At 30.6% G+C, this 27357-nt stretch overlaps 1 protein-coding gene across 4 annotated transcripts; it reads left to right on the plus strand.

Moving 5' to 3' along the window:
• Window positions 1–35: 35 nt before the first annotated feature.
• LOC107439038 (eukaryotic translation initiation factor 5B) lies at window positions 36–27357 on the plus strand. 4 transcript variants are annotated; one of them, XM_043046299.3, is made up of 2 exons: window positions 36–224; window positions 20167–27357. In XM_043046299.3, exon 2 carries the CDS (start codon window positions 20197–20199, stop codon window positions 23536–23538), a length of 3342 nt encoding a protein of 1113 aa, XP_042902233.1. In that variant the 5' UTR covers window positions 36–224; window positions 20167–20196; the 3' UTR covers window positions 23539–27357. The 4 variants fall into 4 exon arrangements, with proteins under 4 accessions (XP_042902233.1, XP_071042884.1, XP_042902234.1 ...); XM_071186783.2 differs by lacking the exon at window positions 36–224 and adding an exon at window positions 11762–11891; XM_043046300.3 differs by lacking the exon at window positions 36–224 and adding an exon at window positions 14074–14160.

A 27357-nucleotide genomic window follows, 5' to 3' on the forward strand; every position in this document is an offset into this window, starting at 1 on the left:
TTCACTATTTCTTGATTTGATAAACAACTTGGCAACAGCAGTAAACGTGTTTTCTAGATTTTCGCAGCTGTCTTGGTTTGTGTTTGTGCCAACTGTTTAGTATTTCGTCGGTTATTTTTAAACATTGAAAATTATTGAAACGTGTTTACATTAACATAATAATTCTGAAATTTTTAATTCAAATTGATCTTTTTGACCAAAACATCAGGTTGACTTCATTTGTGGTAAGTTTAGATTTGTGTTGCACAAGTGCAAACAAACTTACAAAAATTTAAAGTTGTATCCAAATTATCTTTATGTCAACATTTCAATAATTATTTAAAGTATGCATTTGTTCTTAGTCGAGAATATTCATTAGTTCTAAACATGTAATTATTGTTTTCTATTTTATACATCAAATATTGCTTGCTATTTGTTACCTTGAAAGTTATGGTATTTCCGGTGTTCTATTTAAAATATTTATCAAAATAAGCGATAAATAGTATTCGAACATTCTTATTAGAATATTTCCTTTATGCATGTGTGTTTTAAAGGTTGTCATAGAAGTTCAAACTGCATATTTGATTATGACCCATGTAGTTGTGCAATGTTTTGGTATGCATGCATGGAAATAATTTCCGTTATAGAATAATTGCAGTTGAATAAAATTGCCTCTAAGCACGTATATTTTAAGAGTTGTCAACGAAATTTAAGCGTGATATTAGTTTGCGACCCATGTAGTTGTGTAAAGTTAGATATTCATGCAGAATTACTTTAAAATTATTCCCATTCCTAGAATTATTACAGACTTGTGAAATTGCTTTCAAGCATAATGCTTTAAAAGTTTTCAATGAAATATAAACTGTGTATTGGTGTAATGTTTGCTATGCATGTTACTTGCATAATTGCTAGGAAATTGATTCCTGTTTCTGAAATTATTACTGATAAATCGAAATAGCTATGAGATTATCTTATGTTTTTGTTTGTTTGTTGTTTGAATAGGTATTTTTATGACTTAAATATTATATATACTATTTATATCTACTAATTGTGAATTATGTTAGTTATAATTCAGAACTGATTCAAATAAATTACGCTAGTTATAATTTTAAATGTGTCAATTTTTTTTATATTGTGCTCTAAATTTTTATTACACTGATAGTTTTCAGGGGTCTGTCTAGGCTTTTCTGAGAGGTACCTATTTTGTGAAAATTTAAACATAATTTGTGAAAAATTAAATAATATTAAAAAATCAACACAAAAATATGGATTTATTGTTTCTTAAGGGATAAAATGATAAAATTTTAAGAAAAAGTATTTTGTGAAACTACCGTTTTTCCTAAAGTTGAATTTGTGAAACTTCCGTTTTTCCTAAAGTTGAATTTGTGAAGGTACCGCTGAACGGTATTAAATTCGGCCTGGACAGACCCCTGGTTTTTTTCTTATAATTAAAATATTATACTTTTGAAAGTGAAGATTTTTTAAGCTTGTCTGTACACATATATATATAATTGTGTGCGTGTGTGTGAATGTTTAACTTTAAATTCCGGAGTAAAAATATATTTTTTACTTCCTTTTTTATGTAAAGTAATGATTTAAGCAGGAATAAAGTGTTTCCATTTAGAAACATAAGTTTAAAAAAATGTTACTAAATCCTGTTCTAAATGCGTGTATTATAATTTTTTCACATGAAATATGAAAGTCTATGTAGAATCTAGTGCAATTAAGGTAAACTGATTTAATGCAGTCAGAAAAAGCATTTAAAAAAACCTTATTATATGTAAAGAAAAATATTATATAGTCTAGCACTGAGTGCATATTTTATTACAATTTTTTCTTTAAAATTCACATGAAATATGTATTAAAATGTTGAGAATCTAGTGTAGTTTTGGAAAACGAATTGCATGGGTGCAGTCAGAAAAATTCATGCATATATTATTGTATTATTTATTAAGTTAGTATAACTGTTATAAGTTATTTTTCCTTATAACTTTTAAACATTTTTAAAAAATTTTTGCCTGAAAAAAATTATGGCTTCATTTGAAAGCTATAAACATGATCATTTAAAAAATCCGGAGTTGAACAATCATTTACAATTTGAAAAAGATTTCGAGTGTGATCTCTATTTCAGAATTTACTTATATTTAAGGGGAAGGGAATTGTTATTAATTATCTTTTAGTAGTTCCAAATAAAGCATTTTATTCTACTTAAACTTTTAATGTAATTCTGAAATGTTTGCAATGTGTACTGTTTATGTATTTGTATAATTTTTATTAGATTGTTTAATAAATCTCTTCAGTTTAAGTTTAGCACAAGTTCAGTTGGTTAAGTTCAGTTTAAGTTAAATGTAAAATTTCATGAATTTGAGCTACTGATCTTAACTTCAGATTCAAAAAGATTATGCAGTGCAAATCCTATTTTTGATTGCAATTTTTTCGGGGAGGGGGGGTTAATATTTTTATTCAAGCTATAAGAAAAAACAGTTTGAGAACAATTTTTTCACTAAACCAGAGTTTATTTAAATTATCGGAAATAGAAATTATGATGTTTTAAAAGTTGACTAGAAAATGTATAAAAATGATTTATTATTACAGTAGAGAACCAATTATCCGGAACGATCGGGACTATCGCTATTCCGGATAACTGATTTTTCCGGTTTTCAGAATCGCTACAAAAAGCCGTTTTTTTTAGTGTTAAACCCAACTAAAAAAAAATAAAAAATATTTGGAAATAATCTTAAAAATAAGAAAAAACGATGAGGTAATACACTAATGATTATTTCTGAAGTGATGGTAAGGTAAACATCTTTCAAAAAAGAAAGAAAAATCCTAAAATCTTATGAGGAAAAAAAATTTTTTTTTAAAAAATTGCGGGAAAATTTATCGAATTTCGTTCCGGTTTTTTGGTTTTCCGGTTTTCTGATTTCCGGATAACGGGTTCTGTACTGTATATAAATATTTGCTCTGATTGAACATATTTTTAACTGATTATAATAACCTTTGAGGTTTCTTGTGGTTGAACCTGGGCAATAATTTGATTTACGGATAGAGATATAAAATTCTTGGTGATATTCTTCTCAGAGAATATTCTAGACAGAATATTCTAGAAAATAGAATATTCTAGAGAATATTCTATTTTCCTCAAGGAAAATTACTGAGAGATTCTCCTTTAAGTTACTCATAACAAATACAAACCTTAAATATTTTAGTATTTAATCTTATTTAATATTTTATTGAATTTATTATTTATTTTGTATAATTAAAAAAAAATATTTATTGATAATATATAGGAAATAAAAATAAAACTGAGAAATTCATAGCAAACTGAATAAAAACCTTGAAAATTGTTCTTAATTACAATGCATTTCAGGCATAAATTATTTAAAAAAACTTATTTATATTATGTAAAAATCCTGTTTTAAATTATAAATATTTATTTTATTTTAAGTTATTTATGAAAAAAATTTATAAAATTTTTTTAAAAATACATTTAATTGATAATATTGGATGTTTAATATCAGAATTTTCCCTCTAAGTGAGTAACATTAATCATAATTACTAATTATCTTGCGAAATTTTTATAGTAAATTGAATTACACTGAACAAAAGATTTGAAGAACAATTCTGTGTGTAGAATTAATCTTTAGAAACTGTTAAGAAGTATGAGTAGTTGCTATCAAAAATTAAATAATTATAAACAATAAGAATAAAGTTTTTAGTAAATGATTTATCTTGCATTTGAAATGCAGAATATAAATAACATATTTTGACTGCAAGATTTGGAAATTCATGATTTCGTGAATACTATTGTGAATTGGATCATAATATTAAGTTAAACTGACTTTTAGTATACTTGGTGAAACGTTTAAAGGAAAAAAAAGTTTGCAGAAACATTTATCATGAACTCCACTTTCTGCAAATTATGCTTATCTTTTTAAGTTTGATAATGATATTGTTAATAACCATTTATTATATTTAATCCGATCATTCAAATATGTATGAAATGAAACATAACTATTATTGCAAAAATCATACTATTGAATAATCAGTTTGGCAATTAACTAAAACAATTGTTTTTAAAGGGAAGTAAGTTCGTATTTTAGTATTTTTTTACTCTGATTAAATGGTGCTATGCTTGTTTAACATCACTTACACATATATTAAACAGCTCTTTCATCTATTTTTTTTTTCTTTCCTTTTTTAAACCAGGAGTTTTTGTGTTTAACAAATATACTTACTCAATTTCAAAATATGTATATTTTTTATAAAACTCAGATGTCAACTTTATTTTGTGCAATTATTTGTGAAATCTAAAACAAAAATTCAAATTAGTCCTAGGTATACTATCTTTTTTTTTTCCTTAAAAAAAAACTGTTAAATGAAAGATCAATAGTATATTAAACGATTTTCATATTTTGTTAAAAACATTTTATGGGATATTGAAGTTGCCTCTTTAGCTCCAAACCAAAATTTTCATTAAATGATACTCTCATACTTCGATATTTGTGTTAATAATAAACTTAAAGGTTTGTAAATGAAAGTATTTATTAAACTTTTTGTCTCAATAACATATCAATGAGAAAATTTTTTTTTTTTAAGTTATTGCTCCCTGGGCATATAAAAATGTGTAAAAAAAGATTTAAAAAAAACTTTAAAAATATACAAAAATTACAATTACAAAACACAAAACTACAGATAATAGTTACTGAAAAAAGATTGCTAAGACTACAGTAATTGCAGGTTTAAGCAATTCGCAAATATTTTAAGTTTAAAATTTATTTCATTGTTGCATAATTATTGAGTTTCAAGGACAAATGTTTTATTGCTTCTGACTAATAATGATAAATAACCCACATTTGATACAAAAGAAGTTTATTCATCAAATAATAATATTAAAAATCAATTTTTATACATTTTTTACTACGCTAAGTTTGTATTAAAATTTTAACATCTTACAAATCAAAATATTTTGGACACTTATCCATTTCAGTCTTTTCGGACGAATTTTTAAAGGATTTGAAATAACATCAGGTCTTAATTTTTTGTTACTATTTTTCCTATTTACTTTAAGTTCAGATTGTTCAAAATGAACCTGCAAGAAAATTTGAAATACTTTTTTTATATTTTCGTTCTTAAATTAAATCACATTAAAAGATTCAGAGTTTAAATTTTGTAAACATGCTCCCATTAACTTTTCTACTACAGAAACTAATTATTTCAGCAATTTAACACAAGAATTTTAAAGAAGAAACAATATTTATAGATCCAAAAATGTTTGAATGTTTAAATAGTTTTCTTATAGTAAATGTAAACAAACTGTTTGAACTTTAAGCTATATATTACCATAAGTAACTATTTGACACATTAGTGATTCAAAATGAAATACAATTAGAAACAAGTAAATATTTATTTTTAACAAAACGAAAGGAAATATTTAAAAGTGAATACAAAACTTGGCGATTTTGAGATAGGTTTGACTAACACTTATTTAGCCTATCTTTTGCCTTTATTTACTTTGTTTTATACCACACAAACATCAAAATTGTTAAATAAATATTTACTTAATAAATGTAATTTTCAATGGAACGTCTTATATTTTATACTTAGTTAAAACTAAACAATTTAAGAAACTCCCAAACACTTATTCGCTTATTTATTTTTTTTAAAAAAAGCATTCCGAAACGAATTCTAAAGATCGTTTATATTCTACATATATAAGTAAATAAATAATATACAGTAAATAAATGAGTATTTACCTCACATAAGGGAGCTCCACTTCCAACCTCTGCTAGTTACATTTTCTGCAGTTTATTATCCATTTCTTCTTTCGAGATCTGTAGGTAATTTTAACATTCGAAGTTTTTTCCAACTGTTTTCCCATTTGTGCTGCACAATTACCCATATCAATAATTGTAAATATCTAAATGGACTTCAAACTCTCACGCTAATGTTAACGCTATGTAACTAGCGAACTGGTTTGCTCCATAATGGCGGACAGTTCAGCCCAAACTATAAAGCAGCATTAACATATATATATGTATATATATTTTTATAACCGTCGTTGAACAGCTGAACGAATTTTCAGTTTACGACTATCAATGTTCAACTCCGTATACTTGTAATTTTCAATCCAATCCTGAAAACAAGAGGTTCAAATTTTGGGAGAAATTCGCCTTAGTGGAGGACTTTTTGCTGGAACTAACCAGCACCTCCTTGAAGTAGCAAGGCCCTCAGCACGGATCAATTTAGTAGTCCGATGTGACGAAGTTAACTGCGCAGTAGACGAAATATAAGAAAGATGTCATTACGTTAGGGGTACTAAGCTGCGAAGTGGTTGAAAATACGAAATATGTCATTACGTTTGGACTACTAAAGGATATTTATGGTAACTCGTGCTGAGGCCTGCTCTCTTCTAGGAAGTGTTGAACTAACCCGCATTTGTGTTACACGGAGAGGAAAACCACGAAAAACTCTCACAGTTAGTCTGACGGCAAGATAACTATAATTAATTAATGTTCCATCTACCACTGACGATAATTTACGACAGCACTGTGATCGGTGCGAGCCGGGGGCGAAATTCGTACCGACCAGCCATCGCTGGGATTCGAACCAGGGTTTACCGCATTGGAAGGCTAATGCGCTATCCCCTGAGCCATCACGGCTTCCCTGTATACCTTCCCTGCTACCCTTAAACTGTAGAGATTAGTTATTCGACAGATTATCTAGCTAATGTACAGATTAGCTAGAATGATCCTTTAAAATAAAATAGTTACATTTCTCAAATTACGTACTAACTACCGTGGTAATCCTTACTAGGACTAGTTAAAGTAAAAACGAGATCTTTGCTGGCACAATAGCAATGTTTTGTACAAAATTAACGCAATGTTATTTATTTTTCGCTATTTAGAAGAAGAAGAAAATCACGTTACTACAATCAACACATTAGTTGATAGAATTAACCATTAATCACTTTAAGAACTACAACACAAGAATTAATGGGTTTAAAATGTTTTTACAATTAACAGGGATGCTACGCCTGCGCCATTTGCGACAAACTGAGACAAAACGGCATAACTGCGCCATTTTGCGACATTCAGCTCAGTTTCTGCCAAAGCTGCGCCATTCTGAGACAAAACGTCCAAAATTTGGCAAACCTGAATTCAGTTTCAAATATTAATCCGCATCGCCGTGAGTCATTGGAGATCATTTTGCCGTTCACGTCTCCAAGGGATGAAAGACTTCCGCGAAAAAGCGGAAATCCGCTTTTTTCTCCCAATTTTTAAAATTTTCGACCATGTTCCAAAAACTAAAATTTTTAGGGAGTCCAATTAGAGAAACCCAAGCCGCCGGAACGATAGTCGGATTCTAGCGACTTCCGCTATAGAGTGGAAAGGAGTCTAAGCGTTTCGTTTCGACCACCAGTATTTGATTTTTTTTTTCCCTTCGTTTGGCTGATTTTCGGAATTTTAAATATTAGGAACTGCGCTGGAATATGCTAAAATCGCGATTTTTAATCAGACGATTTTAATATCAATCATCGATTTTCGTATTTAACTGATTTAAAACTTATGTGTTGCAATTTTTTTTACGCTGTTTAAAAATCGTAGTAGCAATTCCTATTCACTCAATTTAAAAATTCAATATCGCGATCTGTATTCTCGCGAGTTTAAAATCCGACGTCGCGATTCGTATTCACGCATTTTTAAATCCAATATTGCGATTCGTTATCACGCAGTTGTAATATCAGATCTCGTTTTTCGTATTTGTACGCTATTTAAAAATTACTCATTGCGATTCGTATTCACGTGATCTAAAAATTATTCATCGTGATTCTTATTTACGCGATTTAAAAATTCAATATCGCTATTTGTATTTTCGCGTTTTTAAAATCCAACAGCGCTATTCTTATTCACGTGATTTTAAAATTCAAAATCGTGATTCATATTCACGTGATTTTAAAATCCAACCGCACGATTCATATTCACGCGATTTTAAAATCCAAAATAGTGATTCATATTGACGCGATTTTAAAATCCAATATCGTGATTTGTGCTTTTTAAATCCAGCAGCGCGATTCATATTCACGTGATTTTATAATCCAAAATCGTGATTCATATTCACGCGATTTTAAAATCCAATATCGTGATTTGTATTTTCGTATTTTTAAAATACAACAGCGTGATTCATATTCACATGATTTTATAATCCAAAATCGCGATTCATATTCACGCGATTTTAATATCCAACCGCATGATTCATATTCACGTGATTTTAAAATCCGATATCATGATTCATAGTCACTTGATTTTAAAATCAAAAATCGCGATTCATGTTCAATCGATTTTAAAATCCAATATCGTGATTCATATTCACGCGATTTTGAAATCCAATATCGCGATTCATATTCGCGCGATTTTAAAACCCAAAATCGCAATTCATATTCACGCAATTTTAAAATCCAGTATCACGATTCTAGAAAGAAGTAGAATTAAGTTTTTTCTTGAATTAGTTACTGTAAAGATGTGATATATTTTTCTGCAGTTGTTGCATTTAAACAATTACTAAGTGCATTCATAATCACATTTTATGATTGTATATTTAGCTATATAAATTAAAAGAACATAGTCAACTAACTGATCTTGTGAATGCAAGAAAGTACAATCTACTAGTCAATGCCAAATAACTAAAAAGTTTACTTTTATACTTAATAAGGGATGCAAGTCATTTTAGAAAGAAAATTATATTTATATGTGTCTTTTTAAATTGTTTATAATAGTTTTTATATATTTCTGTTTGATATAAAAATGTATATATGCTAATTTTTGGCTATTAAGTGCTTCCTAAAATTTTCTTGAAAAATTCATACCTAAAATGTTTCAAAATTTCACTGCACCTCCTGAATTCTATCAAAGAGTGTTTTTTTTTTTTGTGTTATTTGCATTTTCTTAAACTCTCATTATTTAATTACTGGATTTCTGTTTTAATTATTGAAATCTGTAGACCTTCCATTGTAACTGAATAGTTATATATTTTGAGATGAAATTTGAGCTCAAAATAAAATGGGTATTTTCCCTTTTGAATTACTGAAACTAAATAGATATTTCTTTTTAGAAAGTTAGCACCATTATATTTTAAAAAATAAGAAAGTTAAAATTTACTTTGTAAAATTCTGGAACAGATACTATTCATTGGCATAAATGATAAATGGAATATATATGAAAACAACAGAGTCCACCACAAATAATTTTGTGGACTCTTATAATCAATCATATGCAGGTTTTTTAAAATCCTAGCAATAGTGAATGTATGTATAATTGTAGTACTCCTAGTATGCTATTAATGGTTTTATGGATCCTGAAAATTATCTTTATATTGTTATCAAACTGATTAATAATCATTTTAGCTGAGATAAACTGAGTGAAAAAATAATTTTAGCTGAGACAAACTGAGCCAAAAAGAGATTTTAACTGAGACGAAATGCAATTTCTGGTGAGACAATTTGATATTTTGCGAGTAGCATCCCTGAATTAAGGAAATGAACTTTTATTTTTCGGTGTCTAACGAATCAAATCTATGCAATCTAACAATCAACGAATTATTTGATAGCCTTTATAGCTTCAGCTACTCGGAGACCGTTACTTCACACATTATTTAGGTAAATTGTGGAAAACTTGATTCTTCACTTAAAAGTCTGCAGATAAGCTAGATAATGTGCCTGTTAACGGCTTTTATAAACGCCACTAACTTTTCATTGCTTACTTACAATTTCAGAGCTAGTACTTTTTAAGCGTTTTCAAAGGAAAAGAAATTTTCGCGAACAGTCATTAAACCTTTTTTTTTTTTTTTTCCGGAGTACAAAAAAATAATTTTGAAGTGAAGTTTCAGAAAACTCTTCGTTTTATTCAAGCAACAGCAGAATTTTATAAGGGTTGTTAACATTAAACATGAATTAAGAATTTTGCTCGTTATACATGGCACCTCATTAAATCATCTTCTGCGTGCAAAAATGTGACATTTTAATTTTAGATCTTTTCAAAGCTACTGGTGCTTATTATGTTTCTTTTTTCTGTTAACATTATTTATTTGTGTGTGATTTATGGAATTTTTAATCTATTTTTAGACCAAGTATAGAAATTTTATAATCTGTTGTATTAATTTCATTGAAATATGTTTAAATTACTTTCGTCAAGACACAAATATGAGTTTTGTGCATGCAAAATAACAATTTAAGAAATAAAATGATGCGTGCATGCACTATTGACTAAATCGCTGAAATCATTTAGTTGAACTTTAATCCATCATAAAAACATAATTTGTCTCAAGTTGAGTAATTATAAATTTTCAAAAATTTGAATTTGTTAATAATCATTTTAAGTTAAACAACCTAGCGTATTTTAAAAAGCTCTCAAATAAAAGTGTTTATTCCCATTGAATTATTAATATTTTATAGATGTCTTCAGACCCCTTAAAAATAGCTGAGTAAAATTAGTGAAAAATATAAGGCACACTATTAACCTTCCGTTAGTCGCGCGCACCTCACAGGTGCATCCCTACTGCACTTCCACCTCCTTTGCCGTCAATAGATTTTTCCGGGGGTCGAGCCTAATGTTATGTTCCTAACTTTGGATTACTCAAATATCTGTGTAAAACCGACCTTAGAACATGTCGATGGAGAGTTGGAACCGCTCAAATCACCCCTCTGGTGCAGCGCGACCATTGACGCAAGTATTATAGATATAATATTTTTCTGAATTAAATATATATATTTTATCTCATTTTCTGTCCTTCTCAACGTAGCAGGTATAAATGGTCAAGTTATATACACAGAAAATGGTTACGGAGTAAAAAACCGCAGAACCTTCTTGCGTCAATTGGTTGAACATCTTGTGATGGAAGAAGAGATCCGACGCGGGAGCAAGAAAAATTTATCTTCGGTACTTCGCTAAATAAGTTTTTTGATATTTATCTCTCTAAAGAGTCTTAAATTGGTAAGAATTAACTATTTAAACTAGACTAAATTTCATTTGGCTTTCAAAAAATCAGAAACACCTCATAGGTGCAACGCGACTAACCATGTCGGAAACAAGTGCGCGACTAACGGAAGGTTAATAAAAAATATTTAACTAAATGTTGCGTTTACGCACCTTTGGCTGAATAGGGGTTTACTGTATTTTTGCTGAAAGTTTCAAAAATAGTGTTCCAATTTATGTCCATTTTTTAAAATTAAAGCAACTATTAATTACTTTATTACGAATTTTTATTTAGAAAACTTAGTTTCCTAGAAAAGCTTAAAGATTTTAAAGCTTTAGGAACTTCGTTTGCTAGATATTTTTGCTAAATTATTCTTTTTTTTAGGGGGGGGGGAGCAAAAACAATTCTTAATTTAAATTTCCTTTAAGGAAAGCTTTATTTTATCATTCTGGTTTACATTTTTTTTCAATATATTTCCGTTTAAGAACTTTAAAATTTAACGGAATTTATTAAAGAATTAGCTTTCTTACTCAAATTACAGTAATATGTAAATAGTAATTTACAGTGGAAAACGTGCTTTAAAATTTATTTATAGATTCCTTTAAGTTCGCAAAATAAGATACGCATTACTTTCTTAAAATGGGATAGTTCCACCTCAGTTTAATAGATGGCACAACGAGTTCGTGTCAGAACAATATGAGGAATAGTTTCGTTTCTGTTTCGATTTCTTTTATCTCTTAATTTATCTACTAATTTATCATTTAAAGTTTCTGTTTCTAATTTGTAGCTACAAATAAGGATTTTTCCCTTTTGATTACAATAATATTAGTGAAGCTGGTTATTAGAATAATTAACTATTAAAGATCTGGTGTTCCTAAACTTAAAATAATTCAGTCTGCGTTTTGTTTAATTTTTTTTAGCTCTTCTGCACAATATTCAAGGTATTTATTTTATTGATTTTTTTTTTTAAATGTAACTGTATTTTATTCTCGTAAAAATTTATTTTTGAGACAAAATCGTAACTTTTTTATAAGGCTTTGCAATTTTTTATGTACACAATTTTATTACTAAAATTATTTACAGGTAATATAAGTTTACAATAGATATAAAACTAAGTTATATTAATTTTACTTTTTTAATATTAAAACTTATAATTACTCAATTTGTAATGCATAATTTGTAGTACTCTATTTGCAATGATTTCTTCATTGGTTTGACGGTTTGTTTCATTGATGTAAGTCTAGGGATTCTATAAAATCTTGTAGTCTTGGAAATCTGGGATAATTATCAAATTTTTACGGTTAAATTAAGTATTTAATAAGTGTGTTAAATGAAGTTGTAACTCAGTATGTCTAATTAATAAAAAATAAGAAACCCATATTAATTCATTACTCATAGTGGTTTCTTTCTGCTTCTCGAATTGCCTCATACAATCAATGGACATAGAACAAAAAGCGATGGAAAAAAAATAACATTCTCGGGAATTCAACTAACGGAATATATGTATTTCTCATTGCGTCACCAAAACATGATTACTGTAATTTTTATCTTTTTGTTCTTACATAATAAAAATTTTGGAGGTGGGGAAAATAACTTAACCATTCAAGTGGCCATAAAGTAAATCATCAATTCGAATTCAATGCCTCAGTTTTATATGATATTATGATTTTTTTTACACTTCAGCGATACTATCCAATTAGAGTCTTAGATTTATCTTAAATGTTGTCGATTTTTTTTTTCAACCTATGTTCGTAAATTTTTACCCAAATGATCCTTTAAAAGTATTTATTGCAGAAACAGAATCCGTAAAAAAAAATTTAAAAAAATCATATAAGTCTGAGCAATTAAAAAATGCACTTTATTTATTTTGCCCATCATACTATTTATTATAATAGAATAATTCAGTGAAGCCGCTAGACTTGTGAGAATCTACGGGTCGTTAAGTTCCAGGATTTCGCGGCAATTCCCGGTCCTTTTTAACTAAGAGCGGGTTCCTATTAAAAAAATGCTGATCTCCCATTTCAATTTGTAGCGTATAAAAACTGAATATTATATGATTAAGAAAAATTAGCGATGTGTAATTTAATAATAATGTAACAAGGAATTACAACCGTAATTTATACAGGACCGACCGAATATTGACTTCCGGATTCCGTATCAGTCCGTCATTCCGGTATCAGAATGTCCGGTTGTTGGCCACTCTCTCGGGGGCACTGGGTGGGCCAATGTTGCTCTCACAATAAGCAGGGCATATAGTACAGAGAAGAGAAGGAAAATCATCTATCCTTTATTCGGTATTCGAACCCCAGACCTTCCTGACTTGAGCCTCGCTCCTTAATTGTCTTTAAAAGGTCAAAATCAGGCAATCCTTTCAAAAGAAAATAAGAAACACTTCATCTTTTTTATATGTATCATTTCATTGTGCTGATTAGATCATTTAGAACAAAACTTTACTGAAAGTTGGACAAAACTAGCAAACACAAAGGTGTTCTCACGCGTTTTATTTTATTCTACTTATATTTAAATTTAGAAATTAGAGAAGTACAACAAAATCGCGCGAATTAGAAAACTAAACGAATCTCTTGTATGTCTTATCTTTAAGTTTAAAATTAGAAACTGAAAATACGCTAACTAGAAAATAAAACGAATTGTTCTATAAAAAATAAGCAGCTGAATAAATTTCTTAAATTTCTTCGCACTTAAAAAACTTTTTTTGCAATCAGAAATTTATTCTAAATTGGAAGTTTATTGCAAGTTTAATTTATTCTAAATTAGTAAAAATGGTAAGTTTATTTCAGCATGTCTTATTCCTCATAATAAATGCAGGTTTTTTCATGTTCTTTTATATTAGACGACTAACATTCGCTATTCATCAGTTTAGGAGCATTACTATTTTTTTAGAAGAGTAATTATCTTTTTTAAGTATAATATCGTTTGAATTATTTCATTGCTCTTGTTAAATGATAAATGCGCCACTTTGTTTTTCTTACATTTATTTCTCCGGTTGCAAAAATGCGATAAAATAGTAGTTAAATCGATGTTTCATCACCTTGGCGACGACGTCAGCTTAAAAAAAGTTCTTATTGGCTAACGAATTATAAACTGTAAGTTTTATTTCGTTGTTACCCAAATAATTTGTTTAAACTACTAGTTGGAATTTTGTTGCTGAAAACTTTTGAGATCGGATAATATTCAGCACTTGTAGTTAAGGTAAGCTAATGTAATTTATCTGTGGTGAGTATAGAAAATTATTAGAAATAAACATGAGTGTCTATTAACATCGATGATTTTCTATGGAAGTAAGAAAAACTGTTGACATTTTCAATTCTTTAAGGTGCTTTTATCTAATCTTTCTTTTTATGCTGTTAGAAATAAACAGATTGGAAATTGTTGCTATGAGTTTTCATAACGTTATTTAATATTTAACTTCAGCTATTATGTACTTGCAAGTACATTGAAATCTTTCTTTTATAGGGTAAAAGTTTTTTATTATATGTACTTATTATGGGTTGATCTTTTTCTGATACTTTGTAAGCCGGATTCATAGTAAATTAAATTATTTATTATTATAGTTCTTGTTGTTGTTGTTAACCTTTAGGGCAGAGGGGGGGGGACATAATTCTTTTTATTTTTATTATTTGGGATATACATTTTATTTCGTGTGCAACTGAGTAACTTGTTAAATTTTCTTTTGCTCAGATAAGGAAAAAAAAAAAAAAATTTTTTTGTTGATTTTTTTTTTTTCTGAAGAAAATAAATACACGAAACTTAAATATCGTCCTGTTAAAAATTCTTTACCATCCCTTAACAGTATTAAAATATTTTCGCGTACATCAATAAATTTTAATTTGTAAATTTTTCACAAAAAAACTGTATATGATAATAAAAAAAAGAAGAAAAAAGAAACTGAGAGTTTAAGCGAAACTTAGTTTCCTGAAAACGGTGCTTAGTATTTCACTTTTAAATAAATAATGTAAAAGAATTATTGCGTGGTGAAAGAAAAAAACTGTTTTCAGCAGTGTGTTAAAAAAAAAAAATGCAAAGGTTTATTTGAGTTATTGATAAGACAATTTCAACCTATTCTTCTATTTGTTTATAAAAAATAACTAAATAATTGCTTTTAGCCAAATAATTAAGATGATAGTTGATACATGTTTTTCCCCCTGATGAAGAAAAAAAAAAATTTTTCTTTTGTCTCGTTTTTATTTTTTTTTTTTTTTTTTTTGTATTAATGATTGATTCTAATTATTCACTTTTGTATACGATGTCATTAAATGTTAAATATTTTAATTGGATGTCTTTATTAAGAACTTTCTTTAGAATCCTAGATTTTTTTTTATTCATAGTTCATCAAAGTCATTACAAATTTTTTTTCGTTTAAATAGCTAATTTTTAATTGCGATGTAACTGTCGCGGGGAAAAAAAAATTATTGAGAAGAGATTGTGGGGGTTGGCAAGCGATATCGAGCAGAGGCCGAAACTCTCGAGTAAAAGTATAAAATTTGAGGTTTATTTCAAATTTAAGATACTATAACTGTGATTGACTGTGAAAAAATTATATTTTTTCATTTTTAGGAGAAGAAAAAAAAAGAATAAAATAAGAGTGCTGAGGGGGTACTTATATTAGTTTTTTTTTTTTTTTTTTTTTCAGTATCCCAAACATGGTTCACTCTAGGTTCACCTGAACTAACTTTTTCTGATCTTTAAATTGCTTATGTACATGAAAACTCCATAGCAGGATTGCGGCGACATTGTCGCAGAGCGTTACAGAATTTTTCATTTAGGAATGAAAAAATTTTAATTTTCCTTTCTGCATAATTCTTCGATTTTTTTTTTTTTTTTTTTTTTTTTTTTTTCTGCAGAATTTTTTTTCAAGGATTTATTTCTTGCGCATCAGAGAGGAAAGAAATAATCGTCGTTTTCTATTCTCATTTTGGATTGGAAAAAAAAGGCCGTAATGACTGGCTTCAGCTAGAATTTCAAATTAATAATATAAAATAAAAAAAAATCAGAAATCGCGAAAGATAGCTCTCTCTAGAAATTCGAGAATTTTTTTTTTTTTTTTTTTCTTTCTTATTTGAGTATCTCTTTTTTTTTAAAGAGTCTTATTCGCGTTATTTCGTCGTCGATCTTTATTTTGGAGTTACTGCGCGGATTTTATGATTTTTAATTTATGTACGAATTTTAATTTACCATCGTTTAATTTATTTACGAATTTTAATTTTTGTAAAGTAATTCGAAAGAGGAAATACCTAGTTCATTTTTCCGCCTACAAAATGCGAGAAAGCTCCTATAATATTAGAATTAAAATATACTTATACAACTACAAATTTTTATACATTTTTATTTTATACTTTCTTCTCTAAACACAACATTTCTGTTACTTTAAATTAGTAATTGTTATAATTAAAAGTATCTTTAAAAAAAATATTAATGCTAGGGAACAAATTCTGCCGCAGGACATGAAAGAGTATTTGCCATGAAGAATTTCTCCCTTGATATAACTTCCTCTTAATGAATTATATAGAGTAAACATAGTAGATAATTGAGGCTGATTTCAACTATTTTTGACATGAAATGGACTAAAAACAACAATTATAAATAAATCGCCAAATAGGCAAAGGAGGTCTTTATAAATACTAGATAATTGCCGGCGTGGGTGGTCTTGTTTTTGTAAACAGCGGAAACATCACCCTGTCACCTTGTTGTGGAAGGACATGACATTTTTACTTTTCGAATAGACAGAGAAAGCATCTCTATTTTTCTTCTTCTTTTTTTTATGCTTTCTCCAATTTCGGCATTTCCCAAAAGCGGAATCGTTTGAAATGTCGGCGCTTTTTCTGATAAAAAGTATGAAATATACGAGTTTTTATTCTGGAATTTAGGAGATCCCCTCTTCTGGATTTGATAATGAATAAGCCATTCATAATTCCTGCATCTTGTTTTATGTATACAACAATTATTATTATTCGGTTTAAAAACAACGTTTTTCTTTCCACTCTCAAAACTATTTTTTTATGTGTTATGTTTTATATGTATCAAAAATAACGTTAAAATTGTTAGAGAATTCTGGGAAAACCATAAATATACTTTTAACTGTGAGAACTCATTCATTCATTGGAAAAAAGCACTGTAAGAAACTTCATTTGTTTTTCATGGCGCGTCGCGTTTTTAAAAAGTGCTTAAAGGTGCTTATTTTCGATTTTCGTACTTTAAAGGCTTGAAGGTGCTTTTTTCATTATTTTTTTAAAAAGTGCTTAATTTTCCCTTTTCGAAAATGAGATTTTTTCTTTTCTTTACCTTGTCGATTTTCGCGACGTATTATGCATAAGCGTGCTTTTCATATTGTTCTATTCAACGTTTTCGCAATTTATTCAACCGCAATCCATTTTGTCCTATCGTCGGTCCATATAGCGTATGAAAACGCCAATCATTTTACATGTTTGTTGAAATACTTGCGAGTCCGCGTGTGCGTCTATTGAGCTGAGTACGGTGAGATTCTAGGACTCTCATGTGCAACTCTGCTGCATTTTGCAAGATATTCACAATTTCACAGGCTTCCTCTCCCCCCTCTGAAATAGAACCGAAAAATCTTTCGATCTTTTTACGGTGGCTAATATAACCTAGAGGAAGTTCTTTGTCAGAAACTAGTTATTTTATCATAATCATGTAAATTGTTTGAAAATTATTTTGCATTTTGTTATTGTATATAGTACTTAAAAATATTATTAGTGCTTCAAAAATACTTTTAAAGGTGCTTATTTTTGTTAAAAATTTTGGCTACGCACCCTGTTTTTGTTACACATAGTAACATAATTTCGTTCTTTTTTTTTTATCGTGTCATTATATATAGATGTCGGGTCTCAAGTTTAGCACTAGATAGACTGAAACTCCAAATTAGATTGTTAAAGTGTAGATTAATTAGACGTCCGAAATCTAAAAATCAATCATAATTAATTTAATAAAAACCTATAATAGATTTGGCTATCAAAATTTTTTGGTATTTTATACGATTTGGTTACCGAAAATATTCGATTTAAACTTATATATTAGTTTCTTAGATAATTAAGTTTCCTTCTATCAATAAATAATAATTATATCTATGTTGAAATACTTTTTTTTAAAAAAAAATAAAATCGGCATATATCTTATATCCAAACCTGCCAAAACACGTAAGGGAGCACTCTGGCCTCTCCTGTCATTCTAGGTAAAAGGTTCTATCTATACGTTTCTCTAAGAATAACACATGAATGATTTAAGACGCATTTAAATTGTATCAAAGTATAAAAAATCAGAAATACGCGAGTTTCAAAAAGTCGTTTTTTGAATTACAAAGCAACGTGAAACTAGAGGTGCCAAATCGGCTTAATCTGCTGTTTGGTACAAACCAAATCAAATACTTCTCAAAAATGTCCTTTTTCGGAAAAAATAAATAAAATGTACGTGTTTTTTTTCGTGTTTTGTTTTTTTTGAATTTAAACTTGTGCTCAGAGACTCGTTCTGATTTTACCGAACGGATAATTTGCACAAACATTTGGTGTTTGGATTATGGTGCCAAGGTTTCTGGAAAAAATATAATTTGAAACTTTTCCATAACTAACTCTGTAACACAATAAAAAAAAAGATGACTGCTAAAAATATTTAAAGAATATTTTGTTTACAACCTGCATACTCTGTGGTCATAATGCATACAGCTCTGAATTCTCTGTGGACATATAAATGATGCATACATGCGAATTGTCAGGCCACAATTCGCATGTATGCATCATTTCAATATGGTTTTAGTGTTGCATCGTCATCCATCGGCGATGTTTCAAATTGTTTTCTTTACGGATGAAACGTCGGGACCATGACCTAAATAATAAATATTTGAAGTTTCATTCGGATCGGGGTTTTATTTATTTTTTTCCTTTAATTTTTTTTTTTTTTTATAACCATTGTTGAACAAGCCTACCCAATTTTGAGTTTACGACTACCAGTGTTCAACTCCTTAGCCTTTTAATTTTGAACCCAAACCAGAAGACAAGGGAACTCCTGGATTAAGTGCTGGGAGAAACTTGTCTTCGTAGAGGACTTTTTTGATGGAACTAACCCCCATTTGGAACTAACCCCCATTGAGAGGAAAACCTCCCACCGTTAGAATGACGGCAAGGGGACTCTAACCCATGATCCATCTACCACTGAGAATATTTTACTTCAGCACTGTGAACGCGGTGCAAGCCGGATGCGGAATTCGTATCGACCAGCCATCCCAAGACAAAATTTTTGTGTTTTAACAAATCATTTTGATGGTTTATGTTGGTTGTTTATGTGTGATTCAAGATGGTCCAACATCATTTGATGGTCGCCATCGTCCAACATTTTTCATTATGTGTTTGTGGTTTTTGATATGCCAACAAACTTCCATCATTCCTTGATGAAAAATGCTACTTTAATGCTATGATGGTTAACCATCAAGAGAAGTTTGATTCTCATGAACCAATAATCCATGATGATTCCAACTATACGTTTCCACGATGGTTTAATTTTAATTCTTGTTGGTTCTTAAGAATATACCATCCATACAATTTTTTTTTTTTGTGTTGGCCCATTTATTATAAATCAGTCCGAATTCCTACATTGGTTTGATGGTTATTCATGATCGTTCCAACATTTGATTTCTAAGAAATTATGATGGAAATTTCTGATGGCTTAATTTGAACAAACTATCAAGTTGCTATTCTTATGTTGGACCATCATAAATCAGTCCGAATACCTACTTTGGGGTGATGGTTACTTAGGTTGGTTACTATCAAAAAATATGATGGTTGATGATGGAATTATTGATGGTTGGACCATTAATAGAAAACCATCAAAATTTTTGAATTGGGATCGCTGGGATTCGAACACGGTTTACCTCATTGGAAAGCTAACGCTCTGTCCCCTGAGCCATCACGGCTCTTTTGGATCCGTTTAGTTGAATCAGAGCTATCAGCCTCTCAGTACCTTCGATTTACTAACAACCCGGTATAATTGCACATTTCCAGTTTGCTAAATTAGCCTGTTAGTGTAAACCGTTGGAATATAAGTATGTCTAATTTAAACCGTTTTTTTCTTTTTTGTTAATAAATGTATCTATATAATAAGTATGTCTAATTCAGACCGTTTTTTTTTCTTTTTTAAAAAATTCTGTTAACGTTTGATTATAGTACTTACTGGTTGTTTTGTCTGTTTCAGGTAATAACTTTAATGAGCTTGGAGCTCTAAATGGGAAGGAACAGGAAAGTTAAGCAGTATGCCACTCAATCATCCCAGAGTGATTCTGAAGAGAACGGAAACCATTGCCCTGTAGAATTCCTCACCTCTGATGATTTTAAGGTTGTTCTGCCCAAGCGACATAATAAACGATCTCCAGACGCGCCGGAAGATTTCCCTTACACTTCGAGGTCCCGAAACAACTCCTGCAGGATCAGCGTCTGTTCCGAAGAAGCTGACGTGGGCTGCTACTCCAGTTTTTGGATGAGCAAGTCTCACTCCATCGACAAGCCTGCTAATGGAAGCTCCACTGATTGCAAGGATACGACATCGGAAGACGATAAGGAAGAATCTATACTTGCCCTCATAGCTGGTTTGGAAGTCGAGACTGCCGAACCTGATGCTGACTGTGATAATGAGTCGGAGGACGAGAAATTGCTCAATGAGATCGCCAACGCCACGAGCAGTGATTGCTCAGAGACTCGTGAATGTGAAATTAACTGTGATAAAAATTTGTCTGCTTGTGATGGAAGCAGCGACAAGCGGGTGCTTTTACAAGAAAATAAACATTCTGTGAATGGAACTATTGATAATTGTAACCCTGATTGTTTAGTCGATACGCGAAATGTGCCTGAAGTCCTAGACTTAAAGATAAAATTCTCGGATGAACCTAATGCCGAAAGCTCTAGTCCAAGTAATGTTGATAATGTTACTAAATCTAAAAGTCATAAAAAGAAAAAGAGGCCTAAGAATAAAGCGAATAAAGAGGCAACTGATGAGGTAGGTCGATCTCGCCAAAATACAACTCCTTCCTCAGAGAATTCTCCCACTGAGTGCCCAGCCGTACCTTCGTTTGATACGGGTGATAGTAGTAAGCAAGATAGGAAGAAACTGAGTAAGAAAAGACTTGCTGCCATTCACGAAGCTCTTCGAAAAGCCAAAGAAGAAGAAGAAAAGTGGAAGCGGGAAGAGGAGGCTAAAAGAAAGGAGGCAGAAGAAGCTGAAAAGAGAAGGCAGGAAATTGCAAGGCTGGAGCAGGAAAAGAAAGAGAAGAAGAAGTTAAAGGAGAAAGCAAGAAAGGAGAGGCTGAAATCTGAAGGACGTTTGTTGTCCAAGTCCCAAAAGCAGGCTAGAGCGCGGATGCAAGCAACTATCGAAATATACAGGCAGCAGGGTGTGGACATTCCTCAGATCGGTGAGAGACCAGAAAAGAGTGTTCGAGTTGGCAGCTACAAAAGTACCGTTCGAAGAAGGTTCGATTCGACTCAGTCCGACAGGAGTGAAGTGAGTCGCAACAAAACTGAGTCGTTTTCGTCGCAAGAATCGAAAGAAAGTTTCTCTGATATTCCGAACAGTTTCGAATCCAAAGAGTCTCTCGATTTCATTTCAATCGGGTCTCTCGCTACCGAATCAGATACGGGTCATTACAGCTTTTCTGAGGATTCGGATGCATTGGACGACGACAATCTTCCCTCCGAAAAGTCATTGGAATCGGAGGCCAAAGAATCTGCCGCAAAACCAACTCAGACTGACGTCAAAACGACCTCGTTGATAAGCGAAACAGTTATGGAAGACAAAGAGTCCGAATCGAGACTGAGGTCACCTGTGATATGCGTCTTGGGTCACGTGGACACGGGTAAAACGAAGTTGTTGGACTATATAAGAAAAACTCATATTCAAGATTCCGAAGCTGGTGGCATCACTCAGCAGATCGGAGCCACAATGATTCCACGAAACGCCTTGAAAGAGAAGTGCAAAATGGTTAAAGACTTTGATACATTTAATGTGGAAGTGCCTGGCTTACTCGTAATAGATACTCCTGGTCATGAGTCTTTCAGAAATTTGCGTTCGAGGGGAACGTCTCTTTGTGATATCGCTGTCCTGGTCGTTGATATAATGCATGGTTTGCAAGCCCAGACTTTGGAGTCTTTAAATCTCTTGAAGGCAAGCAAAACACCTTTTATCGTCGCCTTAAATAAATTAGATCGCATATACGGCTGGAAAAGTATTGAGAACGCCGATATCGTCGAGGTAATTCAGAGTCAAAGCGAAAATACCCTTTGGGAATTCAAGAAGAGGTGCCAAGATATAGTTCTTCAGTTCGCCAAAGAATGTTTGAACGCTGCGTTGTATTATGAGAATTCAAATCCCCGAACATTTGTTTCAATGGTCCCCATATCGGCCGTAACTGGAGATGGAATGGGCAACATTTTGAGTCTTCTAACTCAGCTCACGCAGTCTATGATGTACAAGCAACTGATTTACTCTGACGAGTTGAAAGCCACAGTTTTGGAAGTCAAAGTAACCCCTGGCTTGGGAACGACAATCGATGTGATCCTAGTCAATGGCCAGCTTCGAGAAGGTGATACTATCGTTCTCGCTGGACAAGATGGTCCTTTTGTCACTCAGATTCGCTCACTTCTTATGCCGCATCCTCTGAAAGAACTAAGGGTGAAAAATCCATACATAGATTATAAAACTGTAGAGGGTGCTCAGGGTGTCAAGATCTCTGGCAAGGATTTAGACAAAACATTAGCTGGTATGCCACTTTATGTGGTTCAGAATCCCAGCAAAATGGAGGCACTTAAAAATGAAATGTCCCAGCTTATAAGTCTTGCAGTGAATCACATTAAAACATCTGAACGTGGAGTTTACGTACAAGCGTCCACTCTGGGATCTTTGGAAGCTTTGTTGGACTACCTCTCGGAATCGGGGATACCATACTTCGGTGTCAAGGTGGGTCCTGTAGTGAAGAAGGACGTCATGAAAGCGTCCATAATGTTGGAACACGACAGTCAGTATGCGACCATACTCGCTTTTGACGTCAAGGTAGACAAAGACGCCCAAGAGCTTGCTGATCATCTGGGGGTGAAGATCTTGCACGCTGACATAATCTACCATCTATTCGATATGTTCGTTGAACACAGAGAGAATCATCTGAAGAAGCTGGATGAGAAACGGCATCTTGCCGTTTTCCCTTGCATCCTCACACTGCTGGCCAAGATAACGGCAGATTGCAGTTCTCCCTTAGTATTGCACGTGACTGTAGAGGCTGGAGTGCTGAGAAATGGAACGCCCCTGTGCGTTCCCAAGCGATCTAATCTCGACATCGGAACGGTTACTTTGATTCAAGTAGATGGTCAAACTGTTTTATGTGCCAAAGAAGGCCAGAGTGCCTTGGTGACTGTTGACAGTGATCTTCATCAGCCGTTGGAATTGGAACCTGATGACAATTTGGTGAGTCGTATCAGTCGACAATCCATCGATGTACTCAAAGAGTACTACAAAGATGAGCTCAGCCCTTCAGATTGGCACTTAATGAGTGAGCTGAAAAAAGTTCTTAATACTACCTAGGTGGTTTTTCATCTGGTCATTTTTTTAGATAGCTCGATGAAGTGCTTTTCCGTTGTTTGTTTGTAATCGATAGTTCTGCTCAAACTTATTTTAAACTGCTTACTAAGTGATGCATGAGATATGACTTTGCTTTAGGTTTAAATTTACTATCATTTCGGCGGTGTCTGAATTAGTTAATTATGCCACGTTTCGATGTTAGGCCTAAAACTTGTGTTGGAATTATTATTGAACTAGGGTTTTTCTGTAATATATATGATTTTTGGTACTTAAAAATGAAACTTAGCAAAGCTAGGAATTTTACCTTTTTAATTGAGTCTTTAGTTATAAAATAGCAATTAGAAAAATAAGCCATTTGTTGAAAATTATAGTTTTAATGTAAAAGGTATGTTTTCTGATATTACCCGATTTTTTTTTCTCAATTGCTGCAAATGTATGTAATAGAATATTTTACACGAAACGATCTTTTGCAGTTAACTATCCGAGTTCAAAATAATTGGATTGAGAGTGTGCCCCGGAAATTGTGTTTATTTTGAAATTTAGGTTATTACTGTATTGAGTAAATGAGAAAAACTTTCTATTTTTACATGCCAAATCTGTTGATGTTACTTGAAAGTACTGCTGAAAAACTTTGTGATACATAGTTTTGTTTTTCTTTTTATCATGTTGTAAGTTTTACTCTATACCGGTATCTTCATGAGGTGAAAAAAAAATTGTGTCTTTGTATAAAATAGTTCCTATTCTGGTACGTGGTTTCCTTCGATAGTTGATGCCAATTTCACTCCCAGATATTTTTTAACCTTTCAATTAGAAAACGGTATCATTAAATTATAAATTATGTTATAGGAAATTATTGAGGCAATAGAAAATACGTAAGAATGACGTCACATGTGTGGATTATACTTAAAGGATTTTAGATGATTAATTCTCCTGCGCAATTATCATAGGCGAAATTTATCGTTTGGAAATTGTATATCAGTTCAATATCGTTTGAAAATGATCTATTGAGGCAATTAATAAATCTTTTTTTTTTTTTTTTTTTGCTGAGAAATATGTCAGTCACATCTGAAAGATTTCTCTTGTGTTTGATGTGAGATACATATTTTTTTGCAATTAAAATATATTTTCTGGTGCGGGAATTTGTTCTTTTATTCGATTCCCGTACCAGATTATCTTCAAAATTAAAAAAATATATTAGACAAGACACGAGGAAATCTTTGAAGAAGTTCGCGTGTCTTTCGAATTAATACTGACGAAAATTTCTAATATTGGAATCGTATCAACCATGAACTCAATTTTCTTTCATTTCACCACTGAAATTATGTCATTCTTGGTTTTTCATGGCTGGCGTCGATGCTGTGAAATTTTCACTGATGGCATATTTGCAGGTCACAGTGTGTATATAAGATAACGAATTTTCGGTGGTAGATGGCATTAAAATACCAAAATCTAAAATTTCGGAAAGAATTTTGTGTCATTTCATTCAACCCTATTCCATAAATGTTTCAGAATTTGACCATTTTTCGGGAATTGAGCTGTTTACCAATTCCTTTACCAGAAAGTTAATTGCTTTAGCTGAAAATTCCCAAGGGAATGCTAAATAGAGAAACGAGTGAAAGGTTTCGGAAAAATTTTCGCAATTTATTGCCGAGCATAGTGATTGAGTATCATAATGTTGTCAGCAATTGTTAGGTAAATTGCAAATGATTATTTTACTTTATAAAATAAAGTTTAGGTAAAACTTTCAATTCATTATTGCGCACGAAAAGAAGCAATTTTTATTTCCCTAAATTGATCTTTTAAATTTATTTCAGAATTGGTAATTTATTCTATGTTTGTATTCGAAATTTTTTTTTTTTCAAATTCTTAATGTAATTTAAATTTTTCTTACGTCTTTGTGATTATCGAAGTGATATCAAATCTTTTGTGAAAATCAAATGCTTGTGATATAAACTTCAATTGTTATCGACATAGCCTCATTATATTAATAAGGTACGTCTACGTACTTCATAATACCTCTACGGACCAAATTAGTTGACTGTGGAAAATGAGCTAAGGTGAAATTGGTATCGATTTAGTTAGGCCTAATTATTTAGAACAGTTTGTTAAATGAATGTTTTAATTTTTTCTTCTTACTTTTGTTGCCATACATATCGTTTTGTGTTTATTGCTTAGGGCTTGTCTTAATTTGTGCTTTCCTTTTTTTAACAAGTTTTTTTTCAAACATTTTATATTATCATGGATGCTAACCGCTTTAAATTTAAAGCCATTTTATCTAATATTTAATATTTTGTTTATGTTCCCTTATTTTTATACTTTTCATAAGCGCCGTCTTGTTTTCAATGTAGATAATTGTTGCAATATTTTTTTGTACAGAAACGATTTTTTTTTATTAACTTGGCAGTTATATTCTATGCAAGTTTCGGATATTTTTATAAACTTTTAATTTTTTTTTATTAGAGTCCGGATTTTTGATGATTCATAAAATCCCCATAAATATCCGTAAAAAAATGCTAAATTTTTTTTCTTCTTATAAATACAATAAAGCCTTTTTAAAGTAAAAATATTATACTAAAATAATGTTTTTTATAATATTTGTTTTATAATAAAACAAAGTTTTTTTATAAACACCAGCAATGTGTTTGAATAAAGCAGCTATATTATACTAAAACAATGACTCTTTAAAATTATTTTCATTCAGATCAAAATCTATGAAGCAATGCAATATGTTCGTTGAAGTTTGAAATGTTATGTTATTTCCTTTTTTGTTGTTATTATCAATAACAAACAGGAAAATTTATTGACCTCAGAACATTTTGCATTTCAATTTTAATGAACATAAAAAGTTCCAATAATGCTTTATATCAAAATTTCATTGGATTATAAAAAATATTTTTAGTATTTTAAAATTTAAAAAAAAATTAAGAAAATATTGAAGAAAAAAATTAAAAGAAAATATCGCATAATGTTTTAAAGAAACCCCTAAAAATCTAAACAAAAAAAAATATCCAAGATTTAAAAAAAAAAATTATGAAAATATAGAAGAAAAAAATTAAAAGAAAATATCGCATAATGTTTTAAAGAAAGCCCTAAAAATCTAAACTAAAAAGCAAATATCCAATAATTCAAATGTCATCGAAATCCGGGCCTCATTTGTAATTCTTTAAATAACTTCTAATCGCTGCTATTCAATGTATGTGAGTTTATAGGTAAAAATTAACTTTCAGGATATCATTGAAATGTTTCAGTTGAGGATTTCATAATACTCCTCTGAATACAGAAAATAATCCCCGCAGATTAGCATCCCTGTATTATAGTACAAGTAAAGATTTTGTGTGTTTTGTATATTTTATTTTTAACATTGTGTCTGTTTTGTTTATTTGTATGCAAACGCATAGCTGTATTTGTTTGCTTTTACATTTTATTCAGAGTTAAATTTTTATTTGTTTATCTACTTTTTTTTTCTCAATTTTATGTTTTAAAAGAAATTTAAATATTTTTGATTTATATCTGAGTGGAGAAGTATTTTTTTTTTTTTTGCTTGTGTTCAATTTTCTACTAAATTATTTTTTTAAAATAATTTTACTGATTTCATATCATGTTTATAATTCTAATATTGTATGCTGGTTTTTCCCTTTTGTAATTGTAGTTATTGAAAGGGTTAAAAACTCTTTGCTGTAATAATTCAATGAAGGAAACCACTCAGCTCTTTCCTATAAATTTTGTGTTTGAAAATATTATTAAAACGAAAAAGTGTTCACGGCTCATACTTGTCATTTTTTTGAAGAGAAGTATTTTTCGAAATAAAAACACTTAAAATCA

This window comes from Parasteatoda tepidariorum, chromosome 9 (assembly GCF_982258835.1).
Source record: "Parasteatoda tepidariorum strain Cologne lab strain chromosome 9, Ptep-v5.0, whole genome shotgun sequence".
Taxonomy (NCBI): domain Eukaryota; kingdom Metazoa; phylum Arthropoda; class Arachnida; order Araneae; family Theridiidae; genus Parasteatoda; species Parasteatoda tepidariorum.

Bases quoted from the DNA above. Each gene is read 5' to 3' on its own strand.
- LOC107439038 (XM_043046299.3), top strand. From the start codon at position 20,197: ATGGGAAGGAACAGGAAAGTTAAGCAGTATGCCACTCAATCATCCCAG.